The 13,876-nt window shown below is 36.7% G+C and overlaps 2 protein-coding genes across 2 annotated transcripts in view; one reads left to right on the top strand and one right to left on the bottom strand.

Moving 5' to 3' along the window:
- LOC123547232 (uncharacterized) overlaps positions 1-4,076 on the top strand; it is a 32,391-nt gene extending 28,315 nt beyond the window's left edge. The window contains exons 4-5 of the mRNA XM_053551474.1: positions 689-857; positions 1,626-4,076. Of these exons, the coding sequence (XP_053407449.1) occupies positions 689-857; positions 1,626-3,100 (1,644 nt within the window). The 3' untranslated portion in view covers positions 3,101-4,076. The remainder of the gene's footprint in view (positions 1-688; positions 858-1,625) is intronic.
- A 5,979-nt stretch (positions 4,077-10,055) lies between these two features.
- The window catches only part of LOC128559292 (beta-alanine-activating enzyme-like), a 31,210-nt gene continuing 27,389 nt past the window's right edge, over positions 10,056-13,876 (bottom strand). Inside the window, 2 exon segments of the mRNA XM_053550578.1 lie at positions 10,056-10,740; positions 11,528-11,659. Coding sequence (XP_053406553.1) covers positions 10,195-10,740; positions 11,528-11,659 — 678 coding nt within the window. The 3' untranslated portion in view covers positions 10,056-10,194.

Here is a 13,876-nt window from a genome sequence, read left to right on the forward strand (position 1 = left end):
ACTTATTGATGCATGTCACTTATCTTTTTTCTGTTTTTTTCTGTCCAGATGATCAGCATTTGCATACGAAAGTTGGTGGGGTAAGGAATTTACATTATCACAGCAGTTTCGCCACAAGAGTACACAGCATGTATGCAGCAGGAGTACACAGCATGTACGCCGCAGGACTCGGGCCAGGAGTACACAGCATGTACGCCGCAGGAGTACACAGCATGTACGCCGCAGGGGTAGTACACCGCAGGCTCATTTGCATGTGAAAAGTGTATGTGCCGCGTACATGCTGCGTACTATTTCCCGCATACTAAATTCCTCCAGCGTACATCCTGTGTACTATGTAGTCCACAGCATGTACGCAGCAAGTAGTACGCGGCAGAGCTCATTTGCATGTCAAAAGTGTACTACAAACATACTATCGGTGTATGTGCGGTGTATATCCTGCGTACTATTTAAAGCCCTTGATTTCAGTACACATCATGTACGCATCATATACGCTGTATGTACACAGCAAGAGTACGCAGCAGGCCTTTTTCTTCTGTAAGGGACAGTTTATCCACCGGTTAAAGCTTTGAAAATATGACGATCCATTTGCTGAAATAGTTTGAAACGTCATGTTCAAATAACCTTTCTACCTGTTAATCAGTTACACTTTCTTCTGTTAACATTTATTCACAACTTTTTGTCATTTTAGGTTCGTAAAGATATTCGCAATGAATGGGCCCACTGCAACTTTTCGCAGTGGGATATGCACAAATTTCAAACCTCGTTCGTTCAAATGAAAGACATGATTGGATGTCTGAATCTATCGGCACAAGAAGAAAGAGACATTCTTCAACTGATAGACACATGGGAAAACAATGGTATGTACTGACAAGAATGAGCCGGGTGTGATTGGTGTCGGTATATTGATTTTAAAGAAAAGTTGTACATACGATTTGATTACTTCGCTAAAATTATTAAAGCAACCCATGTACCTTAACCATTACCCTGCTAAATTCATAATTTTATCAGGTCATTGACATCACCGTACATTAGGGGTTCTAACTGACCAATCAGAGAGCTGCATTTTCGAGTACCTGCCAGTTTCCACTTGGTATAACGAAGTATATTTACAATGAAAATATAGTGACTTTAGAAATAAATATCACACTATTTTAGATATCAAATTAAGATTTTTCACTGCACATGCCCTGGATGATGCTACAAACAACAAAACTTTGAAGTTTCATTGAAATATTATATGGATTTAATACCTTTATTTTAGTTTAAAGTTTGAGATTTTACACAGGGAGTCTATGATAAAGTCCGAGTAAAATGTAATCATTACCCAAGTGAAATTAGTATCATTCCGCAATGTTTTGGACATGTTAAAATTATGAATATCTATAATTAATTCATCCATCTTTCAAGTTGGACAGTACCATTTTCTGTTAAAAGGGGTTCTTACCAAAAAGATACTGACTGAATGGTGAACAGTGTAGAGTGTGATCAGACTGCACGGATGTGCAGGCTGATCATGATGAGCTACACTGGTCGCAAAGGCAGAATCAAATGTGTCCTGCATGATAAGGGTTAATGATGTCCGAGTATCATTTGGGTTTACTTTGTATTTTGTTGTGCTTTTTTAGGTTTAGACATTCTACACGGTGCTGTTGGATTCAGTGTGTTGAAAGAATTGAAGAAAGAAACAAAATCACTCGCCGAATATTGCCAAAGCAAAATCAGAACATCAGATGAAAATTTCAAAAAAATACTGCAGTCTCTTACAAACATGCTCACAGAGTTAGAAAATATTAAAACACGACTGTCAGCTGTAGAAAATAAAATTGATGTTTTGTGTAAACATCAGGACTCAAACAAAGGAACTAATTATTTTACGGCACCAAATAGAATAGAAGTGTTTGTTGGTCGTGAAAATGAGCTTAAACAGCTGGAAGGAAATTTCAGTGCTGCTGCTAACCATCCGTGCATTCAAGCCATATCTGGCCTGGGAGGAATGGGAAAGACATCTTTGGCTACAGAATATTCTTGGAAGTACCGCGAACAATATCCTGGTGGAGTGTTCTGGCTATCAATCGAAAGCGATGACACAATGCTCGATTCTTTTAAGCTACTCGCAAGTGGTGTTCGTTTACAGTACACAGATGCAAACCATGCGATGCGAGAATTTCTGCAATGGTTGTCAAAAAGGTCAGATAGATGGTTGATAGTAGCGGATAATCTTGATAGTGATGAACTTACCGAAACAATGGAAGAATTTCTGTTCGGGTTTTGGAAAAGGAACACAGAAGGGCACCTGTTAATAACAACTAGACGAGAAGGCAGAAGTGCAAAAGAAACATTAAAAGTGAATTTTTATCTTTGCCTGGACAAGCTAACGACACCCCAAAGCATATACTTTTTAAAAACTCGCTCGGCTACTGATACAGCTCCAGATGATAAAGCGCTATGTGCACTGGTGAAAGAACTTGATGGACTGCCATTAGCTCTGGAACAAGCTGCTGCACACGTAAAATGTCTTCAGTGTACCTTCCAAGAATACTGGAACGAATTTAAGACGGAGCGTTTACGTTTGTTAAAATCTGTCGACCACAAATCACATGTCAAAATGTCGAGAGAACGTCTGGCAGTACAAACAACTTGGAACATGAATTTTGATTACATTAAGAGGCAGTCTGAAAAAGAAGGACTTGGAACAGCAGCCGTCACCGTAATGGAAATATTTGCACTGCTACCTGCAGATTGTATTTCGTTAGAAATCCTCAACAGTAATGGGCTGGCAAAAAGAAGTACTGTTGACGGTGACAAGCGGATTGAAAAGGATTTATATCGTTCATTGAATAGTAAATTAAGAAAACGACAAGTTTTAGAGATTCTAAGAAGATTCTCAGTTGTTAAAGTTACTGACGCAAGTACAGTCATAATGCATCGTTTAGTACAGAATATATTACAAGATGGAATGACACCATCACACCGAGACAGTATCAAGAGATTTATCACTACACTGCTTCAAGAAATGGCTCGGAGATTCTCTATGTGGCCTAACTGGAGTGAACAGATTTGTTATTTCTTGTTACGCGTAAATCATGAGCATATTTACTAATTATCGCCTTGAATGCATACAAACTGTCTCAGTATACAGAGGCTAGAAACTGTTTTACTTTTGCCTAACTATTTATGTTTGATTACTATGTGTATCATACATATTTCTACTTCAAATTTCGAGATACCGAATGTTTCTCATTCTGCAGCATGATCGTTAATCAATATAAAACAAGCTGATTTGCTACTTTTATGTGACATAATATGTAAGTGCATTTATTTCATCCGACTGTAGAACAGATCAAGACCGGCCATCAGGGACCAAGTGGTTATGGCTGCTAAATTCAAATTGCTTCTGCCTCGCAGTTCTCAGTTCCAGGCTTGCAAGTGGTGTATTATTTCTTGAAATAATGACCATAGGAGGTACAGAAATAGAAATTCAAGGAATACTGATTGAGTTTTATCATCTTACTTTTTACTTAAAAATTGAGACAGTCAGAGAATGAAAATATTAAACATGCAGTACCATGATAAACTTGGTGTTATTGAAATAAACAGCAACTGAATCCCAGTTTTTATAAACTGTGGAAAAACATTCGACTATTCTAAAAAGGCCTCATCGGTATATTGCAAGTGCAAAAATTGTATTTCATTCTTACAATTCGTACTCAAGTATTCTGATATTCACTTACTATTTAAGCATGGCTGTTGTCACATGTGCAAGTTATTTCAGTATGGAAGACACTAAAATTACACTTTACAGCACTACTGGATCCGGGGTTTCATGTTTTTACACCACCACTGGACCTTTTATATTATGTCCAGTCACCTACGTGAATTTCAGCTTAACCTTTTTATCTTTGAAAAACTAGTCAATTCATTCATCTTTTTAACAGTGTAATTATGTGTAATGGATATTCAATATTCTTTTCAGATGACAACCGAATCTTTCTATGTATATTTGAATAAATCTAATCTGAATGTGAATTTCATGAGCTGTAATCATGCTTCATTCAGCACAGGAAATAGCAGCTTAATACCCTTATTCACTATATACCCGTATAAATTCTGTGAAAAATATGGCTTGTACACTAGTAAATGTGAACGGGCAGAAAACAAATTTTGTATTGTACTCTGAATCCTGTAATGTGCATGTTGCAGGACTATTTTCATAACCTGAACAGTGCACTAAAACTCCTCTCAGTTCTATTCTAACATTGATAAACCTCGTTGTTCCTTGGTCAAAAATAAAACAACAACCAAAAAGGCAAAGGTGTTTAATAAAAGGGTCATTATAACACTAGCTTGATCTGTGATGTTGCATTTGGCTCTTGTCAGGATTCTTCGAGGCAGGATCACACTCGATCGACGCAAGCGTGCCTTGTACGATCCAACCTGGCAATATCCACTCAATCCAAAAACAGTATCCCAGATCAAGCTACTATTACAAAAAAAAATTTCCAAATGCATAGATGGGGCGTTTGTGTTCTTCTAACATTTATTAACAAGTGGCAAAACAGAAGTCCCATGCTGGTGGAAAACTTTGTTAGTGTTCGTTCCTTGTGGTTGTTGGCAACAGTGTTAGGACTAAAAATGCTTCAAGGCATTTAGAAGCTAAGAAACTATTTTTACTTAAATTTCAATAGTGACCTTGTCCAAGCATAGATCATGTATGCGACACACTGTCTCATCATGGGGAACATTTGTGTGCAGTACTAAGACATTCCATCAATGCACATAAAAGTTATGGAGTGGAACAATTTTACTTGAGTATGGAACGGAAACAATTTTACTTGACCTTCAACCTTGACCTTTGACCAACAACCATGGGTCATGTACGCGACAGATAGTCTAATCATGGGGAACATTTTTATGTAGTAATAAAAAAATCCTTTAATGCATGTAAAAGTTATTGAGTGGAAACAAATTTTTACTTTACCTTCAAAGTGACCTTGACCTTTAACCGACAAGCAAAGATTATGTGTTGACACATTGTGGCATCATGGGGAACGTTTGTGTGTAGCACTAAGATAATCCATCAGTGCATATGGAAGTCATGGAGCAGAAACAATTTTTACATGACCTTCAATAGCAACCTACAACCGTTTCAAGTCATATACGTGCATAACCTATATTGCCATATATTCACAAACCAAGTTTTATGAACCTAGCTTAAATACTTTTTGAGTAATTACAGGATCCAGATTTGAGGACGGAAGGAGAGCATTCTATAGTCCCCTCCGGTGTTCCACCAGCAGGGGACTAATAAGGTATACAGTCATTTTACAGTAATGCTTACTCTTGCACTATTTTTCCTATAGTAACACTTACTTTTAGCATTGTTTCCTACAACAAAATTCAATAATCAAGAGAAAATTTGTGCAACATATTTTTTTTCTGGTAAGTAAAACAATTCTATCCACAACTTCCACAAAACTTGTGTCACCATAAGATCTCGGTTCCTTACATGAACCGGCCAGATCCCATAAAGGGTTAAAGTGTTATGGCCCCTTAAAGGTCTAAAATTTGCTATTTTGGCTTTTGCAGCCATATAGAGACTTCATTTATGGTTTGATTTGATACAAACTTCCAAAATATCTTCAGCCACAAAAAGATCTTGGATTCCATGACGAATCTGCCAGATCCAATCATAGGTTCCAGTTATTTTATATCTGATTACCTCCCATGATTGTAATCAAAACTGATTTATATCAGTAAGTACTTACAGGACTTACCTGAAATTTCATTATTGTCATTAGTTGGACTGAGACAATCAGGGTAGATAACTATGGATTGATTTTATGTCAAATTACCTCCCTTTATTTCAAATTAAAATGGGTATATCTCCGTAACTAATGAAGATACTGATCTGAAATTTCTTTTATGTCAACAGATGGACTTGGACAATCAGTGAAGATACATATTGACTGAATTTATGACAAATTACCTCCCTTTATTTTTTATCTAGATGAATACACCTTAACAGCTTCTAATGAGATTGGTTTGAAACGCCATGGTAAGAAATAGTCATATTAGATAACTCTTGATTGAACATTTATCGATATGAATACTTTACTAATATAGTGTTGTTTAGGCTTGTACTGTATCTTCTACATGCATATACCAATGCATGATTACCTCCCCAGATTTTAATAAAAATGGATTTATCTCTGTAAATATTTATAGAACTCATTTGAAATTTCATTACTGTCTTTAGTTGGACTGAGGCAATCGGGGTAGATAGCTATAGCCTGATTTATACCAAATTGCCTCCCTTTGTTTCAAATTAAAATGGGTGTATCTCAGTAACCAATGAAGATACTGATTTGAAATGTCATTTGTGCCATCAGATGGACTCGGATAATCAGGGTAGATAACTTTTGACTGAATTTATGACAAATTACCTCCCTTTATTTTATGTAAATGAATATATCTCAGCAGCATCTAATGAGATTGGTTTTAAATGTTATTTACCCAAGTCTTCTAGCGTAAGGAATAGTGATGTTAGTATAAAAATGCAGCATTTGAGCCTAGGACCCTCGAACTTGGTATGGAAATTGGCCCTGACTAGGTCAAAAGGGACTGTTACAAGAAAATGTTTATCCTGATGATGTGCACGCCTATGTGCTCTATGTCAAAACTTGATCATATCATTTTGAGCAATGGTACTCGGGTGAGCGATACAAGGCCATCATGGCCCTCTTGTTTTATTATTTTAGTGTTGGTGTCCCCTAAAATGGACCAAGCAGAACCATTACAATGACACAACAGACCATGTTTGATGAATATCTATCAAGAGAAGAAGTCATTTTAAGGTTATTTCTATTTGTCTCTAGAGATCCCTAAAAAGGGGCCCAAGTGCCCCCATTTGAACAAATTTGGGAAATGACATTACAGTGACACTACAGGCCAAGTCTGATGAAGATCCAGCCAGCAGTTCATCACAAGAAGTCATCTTAAGGCTTTTTTCTGTTTTTAGCTCACCTGTCACATAGTGACAAGGTGAGCTTTTGTGATCACCCTTCATCCGTCCGTCCATCCGTCAACAATTTCTTGTCTGCACTATAGTGGTTTCATTTATGATTTTATTTTCACCAAACTTGCAAACAACTTGTATCACCATAAGATCTTGGTTCCTTTCTTGAACTGGCCAGATCCCATTATGGGTTCCAGAGTGATGACCCCTGAAAGGGCCAGAATTAGCTATTTTGACCTTGTCTGCACAATTGCAGCTTCATAAATTATGATTTGAATTTTAATCAAACTTGCACAAAACTTGTGTCACCATAAGGTCTTGGTTCCTTTCTTGAACCGGCCAGATCCGATAATGGGTTCCAGAGTTATGGCCGCTGAAAGGGCCAGAATTAGCTATTTTGAACTTGTCTGCACAATAGCATCTTCATTTATGATTTTATTTTAACCGAACTTGCATCACCAAAAGATATTGGTTCCTTTCTTGAACCGGCCAGATCCCATCATGGGTTCTGTAGTTATGGCCCCTGATAGGGGGTGGGGCTTGTTTTGTCTAAATGGCTGTATAGAAAACTTTGAAAATCTTCTTTTCAAAAGCTACTGGTCCATTTTCAAAATAATTTTACACAAATGTTCCTTGGATGACCCTCTACCAAATTCCTTGAGATAACGCTCATTATCCCTATATGGCCATATAGAAAACTTTAAATCTTCTTGTATGAAACTACTGGCCTGATTTGAGAATTATTTTATTTAAAGTTACTTTAAGAAAATTTCAACTATATTTTCTCATAATTCTTTTGATTGATCTTTATTATGATCTTTTCACCTTGAAGACTTTTCCTTAAGTGCAATGATAACAGGTGAGCAATATAGGGCCATCTTGGCCCTCTTGTTTACTCAGACCAGATTTGATGAAGATCCATTGAGTGGTTAATGAGAGGTAGTCATTTATAGGTTTACTTTTAGCCCTAGCAACCACTAAAAGGGGCAAACTGCCCTCATTTGAACAAATTTGAAAGAGGATCATATAATGATCCTTCATACCCAAGTCTGATGAAAATCCATCTAGCCATTCATAAGAAGGTAATTTAAAGGTACTTCTTATTTTAGCTCTAGCAGCCCCTAAACAAGGCCAAGTGCATTTGAACAAATTTGGGAAATGACATAACAATGACTCTACAGGTCAAGTCTGATGAAGATCCAGCCAGCGGTTCATCACAAGAAGTCATCTAAAGACGTTTTTCTATTTTTAACGCTAGCGGCCTCTGAAAGGGCCAAACACCACTGAACAAATTTCGCAGAGGGCCTTTAAATGATGCTACAAACAAAGTTCGATGAAGATCCATTATGCTGTTCATGAGAAGAAGTTATTTTGAGGCATTTCTGTTTTAAGCTCTAGTAGCCTCTACAAGGGACCAAGTGCCCCAAATAAAACGAATTTGGAATAGGACCATATAATGTTCTAGACTATGTTTCATGAAGAAACATCAAGCAGTTCATGAGAAGACCTTATTTAAGGTATTTCTATTTTTAACTCTAACATCCCCTAAAGCAGCAAAGAGTTTCCTGAAGATGCATCATGCGGTTCATGAGAAAAAGTCACTTAAAGGCATTCCTATTTTAAGCTCTGAGCAAAGCATTAGCAGTTGAACAGTTTTATGAAAAGTCTATAATGATGATACAGACCAGGTCTGATGAAGATCCATTGAGTGGGTAGTCATTTAAAGGTTTACTTTTAGCCCTACAACCCCTAAAAGGGGCAAACTACCCCCATTTAAACAAATTTGAAAGAGGATCATATAATGATCTAACGAAGTCTGATGAAAATCTACCTAGCCATTCATTAGAAGAAGTCATTCAAAGGTAGTTCTAGCTTTAGCTCTAGCAGCTCCTTAAAGGGCCAAATGCACCCAGTTGAACAATTTTGGTGAAGGCCCCTATAATGACGCTGCAAATCAAGTTTGATGAAGATCCATCAAGCAGTTAATGAGAGGTATTTTTGTCTTTAGCCTTTGCAGCCCCTAAACTGGAAGAAGTTGTTTAAAGGTTCTCCTAAATTTAGTTCTAGCAGTCCCAAAAAGGGGCAAAGTGCCCCCCCCCCCCCCCCCCACACACCACATTTTTGGGACATGACTTTATAATGATGCTACAGAGCAAGTTTGATGAAGATCAATCGGGTGGTTCATAAGAAGACGTCTTTAGTTCAAGTGGCTCCCATCTGAACAAAATTTGGAGAACTTTTAATAATGCTTCAGGCCAAGTTTGATGAAGATCCTTTTAACGGTTCATGAGAATATATTGTTGAAAGGTATTTCTAATTTTGGCTCTCATGGCCCCTAAAAGGGGCCAAATGTCCCCATTTGAACAAACTATGCAGAGGACCTTATAATGAAGCTACAGACTGAATCTGATAGAAGATCCTTCTAGCGTTTCATGAGAAGTTGTTTAAAGGTATTTCTAAATCTGGCACTAGTGGCCCATAAAAAGGGCCAAGTGCCCCATTTGAAAAAATTGGGAGAGTACCTTTTAATGACGCTACAAACCAAGTTTGATGAAGATCCATGAAGTGGTTCATGAGAAAAACTTCCATAAAGGTTTTTCTATTTTTAGCTCTGTTGGTCCCTAAAAGGGGCCAAGGTGGACCCTTTGAACAAACTTGGTAAGAGTTCTATGCCAGGATGCTACAGACCAAGTTTGGTGTAATTCTGATCCGTAGTTTTAGAGAAAAAGATGCTTCAGTAAAAATGTTGATGCAGGACGATGGACGCCGGACCATCCACCTATACAAAGATCAGGTGAGCTAAAAATATGGCGGGAGTCACACACAAGAAGTACACATTCTATTTTACTCTACACAGATTTATACCATAGTTTATGACTGGTAAGGAAAACTTCTGAATTTTCTGTGTCGTCAAGTTATCTTGGAACAATAAACAAAATCATTCCTGCAGCCTACTACAACAGTATTGTTATAAACCACAGGAGAAGAGAATATTTCTCCATCTAACTGCTGCCTACACAGAATGTTTCCTGTAGGAACATCCACAATGTACAATGTACCAACTGTAGAGGCAAAAACTACCACATGAAGTGCAGGATTAACTTTGCATTGAATGTGATCACCATTCTTACTAGATTCCGACTTATTAAGAATTTTAGATTTGGTAGACTCGCATTTTCTTATGAATGGGTTTTCTGTGGTTTCATTGCTCTGCAGTTCATGTGCATAATAAAGTTAAAACTAGTGCCTAAAAGTGCATCTGCAGACATATTTCCAGGCTGATCATTTTTAAAACCAACCTCCGAATTTTCTTTAGTATCTATTACATTTTCTACAACTGATCCTTCAACATTTTGATTTTCTAAACACTTACTGTATATATTATTGGGTATATCACAACTTATATTAAAACTGTCACCATTTATATGACACTTGAATGGTGAAGAATACACCTCTGCATCTACCTGTAATTTCCAGATAAGTTCACCTTCACTTGAAACACAGTATAAAAATTTGTCATGTGATCCAAAGGTAATAAATTCACTAATACTGAATGTATCTGAATTTTTATTGTTGTCTATGCTTCCACAATGTAATGTACTACTTTTGCCTCCAGTATGGTCTATAGCAACACGATGTGTTTCATCATTCTTTGCCACTGATAGTGTATCTGCATATGCAGATGGTGATGAAAATATATGTCCATCTGTTGAATACTTCCATAACTGAAACAAGAAAAAAAACATGAAAGCACTGAAAACCCTTGTTAAAAAAGTAATCTGTAACTTCAGTAAAGATAGTATGGACAAAAAAGATTTACAAAGGTCATACATAGACAGAAGATGAAGAAATAAAGGATATTTGTTTGTTTCAGTGGAAGATCAAAATATAATACCAAGTGAACACCATATTGCAATATTTTCATGAGTGACTGTGCCACTAGTGAAAATGTAATTTATGGTCATCAACAGAAAAATATACATTGACCTCTCACCGAAACAAGAAAATTTTCAATGGTTTCTGCCAAATTGTACCCATTTTACATGTGCACGGTTATTTTCAGTGCATCATGACATCACAATGTTGTGAAATAACAAGATCTCTGTTAAAAACTATCAAATAGGTGTTTGATTTTGTCAGATTTTTTTACATTCTATTACAATGAAGCAGATATCTTTATGTTTGTGTAGGTATTTATGCACATCTACAACTTTACTGAAGTATATTTTGCAAAGAATTTCCAATTTTCATAATCAATTTTCTTATGCATTCAAGTGTAGTTCTGTACTAGTGAAAATTAAAACAATATTTTCACTGCTCTAAAACAGTGAAAATATCAATTTTATTTCTCTGATATATTTCAAAATTTCACTGAAAAGCAAAAGATAAAATGTAAATGTTACCATTCTGATATCACTATCTTGCCAACATGCAACTACTTTTGTTTAAGAACAAACAAGTATCATCCAAAGAAAAGGACGTTATAATTATATTCTACTGAATAGATTTTACCAAAGTTCCATTGAAGCTCAAATGATACAGGCATCTGTCAGTACAACCAACACATACACCTTGCTGGGTCAGGGCGGGGGAAGAGAACACTGGCTTGAGGAAGCCGTACTCCCACAATATTTCTCCATTCATCTGAAATATCCATAAAAAAATGGATGTCATTATGTCAAATAAATGGTTTTCTTGAATGTAATTAAACTTTCTAAAGATGAACATTCATAAGCAATAAACATTGATTGTACAAATTTCTCAGCAGCTTGTCCATCTCTATTCATTCAAATGCTAATGCAATAATTTGAAAAACATGCATAAAATTTTACTACAGTAGACAAAAACTCAAAAGACAACAATAATTTCAACAAGAAACGCGGCAATGCCACGAAACCAGGTTTTCAACACTTTTCATAAGAATAAACAAGAGTGCCAGAATGTCACAATATATGCCCGTCACAGCAAATTTCTTTACTCTAGCACCTGTATTTGCAGATGTAATTTTAATTTTGTGGTTGTTTAGTAATCATTGTAATTCTTTTGTTTTTCTAAGTCCACAAAAAAACTCCTTACCAGGTAGAGATACCTTAAAATACACCTAAAATTAGAAAGTAACAACTATGTTGTACCACAGAAAAGTGGTCTTGGTTTTTCCCTACGGTCAATTATAAAAAAGTTACAATATAAGTTATTTATAGTAACAACTAAGGGAAGTTAATCTTAAAAAAAAAAAAAAAAAAAAAAAAAAAAAAAAATTGTAAGTCCACACAGAAATCCTTACCAGGTAGAGATTGGTCAAAATACACCTCAAAATTGGAGGTAACATGCATGTTGTACTACAGAAAAGTGGTCTCGATTTTTCCCTACGTCTAGTAATGAAAAAGTTACAATATAAGCTATTTATAGTAACAACAAAGGGAAGTAATTCTAAAGAAGGGAAATGCGCAAGACACTTCGTCTCATGATGGTGTATAATTGTGCCAAGTTACATCAAAATCCCTCTACGCATGAAGAAGATATGCTCCGGACAAAGTTTTCATTCTTGTATCCTTTGACCTCTAAGTGTGACCTTGACCTTAGACCTAGGGACCTGGTTCTTGCGCAAGACACTCCGTCTCATGATGGTGAACAATTGTGCCAACTTTCATCAAAATCCCTCCATGCATGTAGAAGATATGCTAACCCTAACCCTAACCTAACCCTAACCCTATTTTTAGTAACAATGACCTTGACCTTGATCCCAGAAACCCCAAAATCAATCCCAAGCTACAACTTTATATAAGTTTTCTATACACCAAGTTTCATCATGATAGCTCATTCCTAAGTTAAGTTATTGACCGGAAACCCTTTTTCTATTTTAAGTAACAGTGACCTTGACCTTGACCCCAGAAACCCCAAAATCAATCCCAGCCTTTGTCTTGATATAAGCTACATACACACCAAGTTTTATTCAAATATCTTTACCGAAACAAAAGTTATTGACCGGAAACCCTTTTTCTATTTTAAGTAACAGTGACCTTGACCTTGACCCCAGAAACCCCAAAATCAATCCCAGCCTTTGTCTTGATATAAGCTACATACATACCAAGTTTTATTCAAATATCTTTACCGAAACAAAAGTTATTGACCGGAAACACCAGTTTGACGCCGCCGCCGCCGCCACCGCCGCCGCCACCCGCCCGCCCGACCGACATCTACCCCAATCTAATAACTCAGGTTTTCGTTGAAAACCTGGTTAATTAACTTTCCCTACTGGTTTCGTTTTAAAAGATGTTCAGCAGTTTATTGTCTAAGTCTTAATTACATACCTAGAATATTGGCCATAAAATTAAATTTACACTAGAAGGTGTTTTTGTCACAAAAACTTATGTCTTCCCCCTATGTATATTATTATTATACCAGATTTATATAGCACCCTTTTCATGATCAATTTCATGTTTAAAGGTGCTTTACGTAGTTCAAATGCAGCCACACAGGGCGCATAATTCATCCTCTACTAGTACAGACACAGAGCGTTCTGACCAGAGGGGCAGAGTGAGACAAAGTCCCCACGACAGAGAGATCAGAATGTATACATTTAGCTCTGGTGGCCATTTTGTAGAGCAAAGCGGAACTTGTCAGTGATATGCACAACTAGGCTTGGTACTGATCACTCCTGTAAAGTTTCGTTGAAATCTGTCCAGCATTTTGACCTGTTAAAGCCGGACAAGATTTCAGCTCTGGCAGACATTTTGTGCAGTGAGGTGGAACGTGTTGGTGATATGCACAACTAGGCTTGGTACTGATCATTCCTGTGACGTTTGGTTGAAATCCAGTCAGCAGTTTGACCAGTCAAAGCCGGGCAAAATTTTTCTATCT

The sequence above is a fragment of the Mercenaria mercenaria genome, chromosome 9, assembly GCF_021730395.1.
Source record: "Mercenaria mercenaria strain notata chromosome 9, MADL_Memer_1, whole genome shotgun sequence".
Lineage (NCBI taxonomy): Eukaryota > Metazoa > Mollusca > Bivalvia > Venerida > Veneridae > Mercenaria > Mercenaria mercenaria.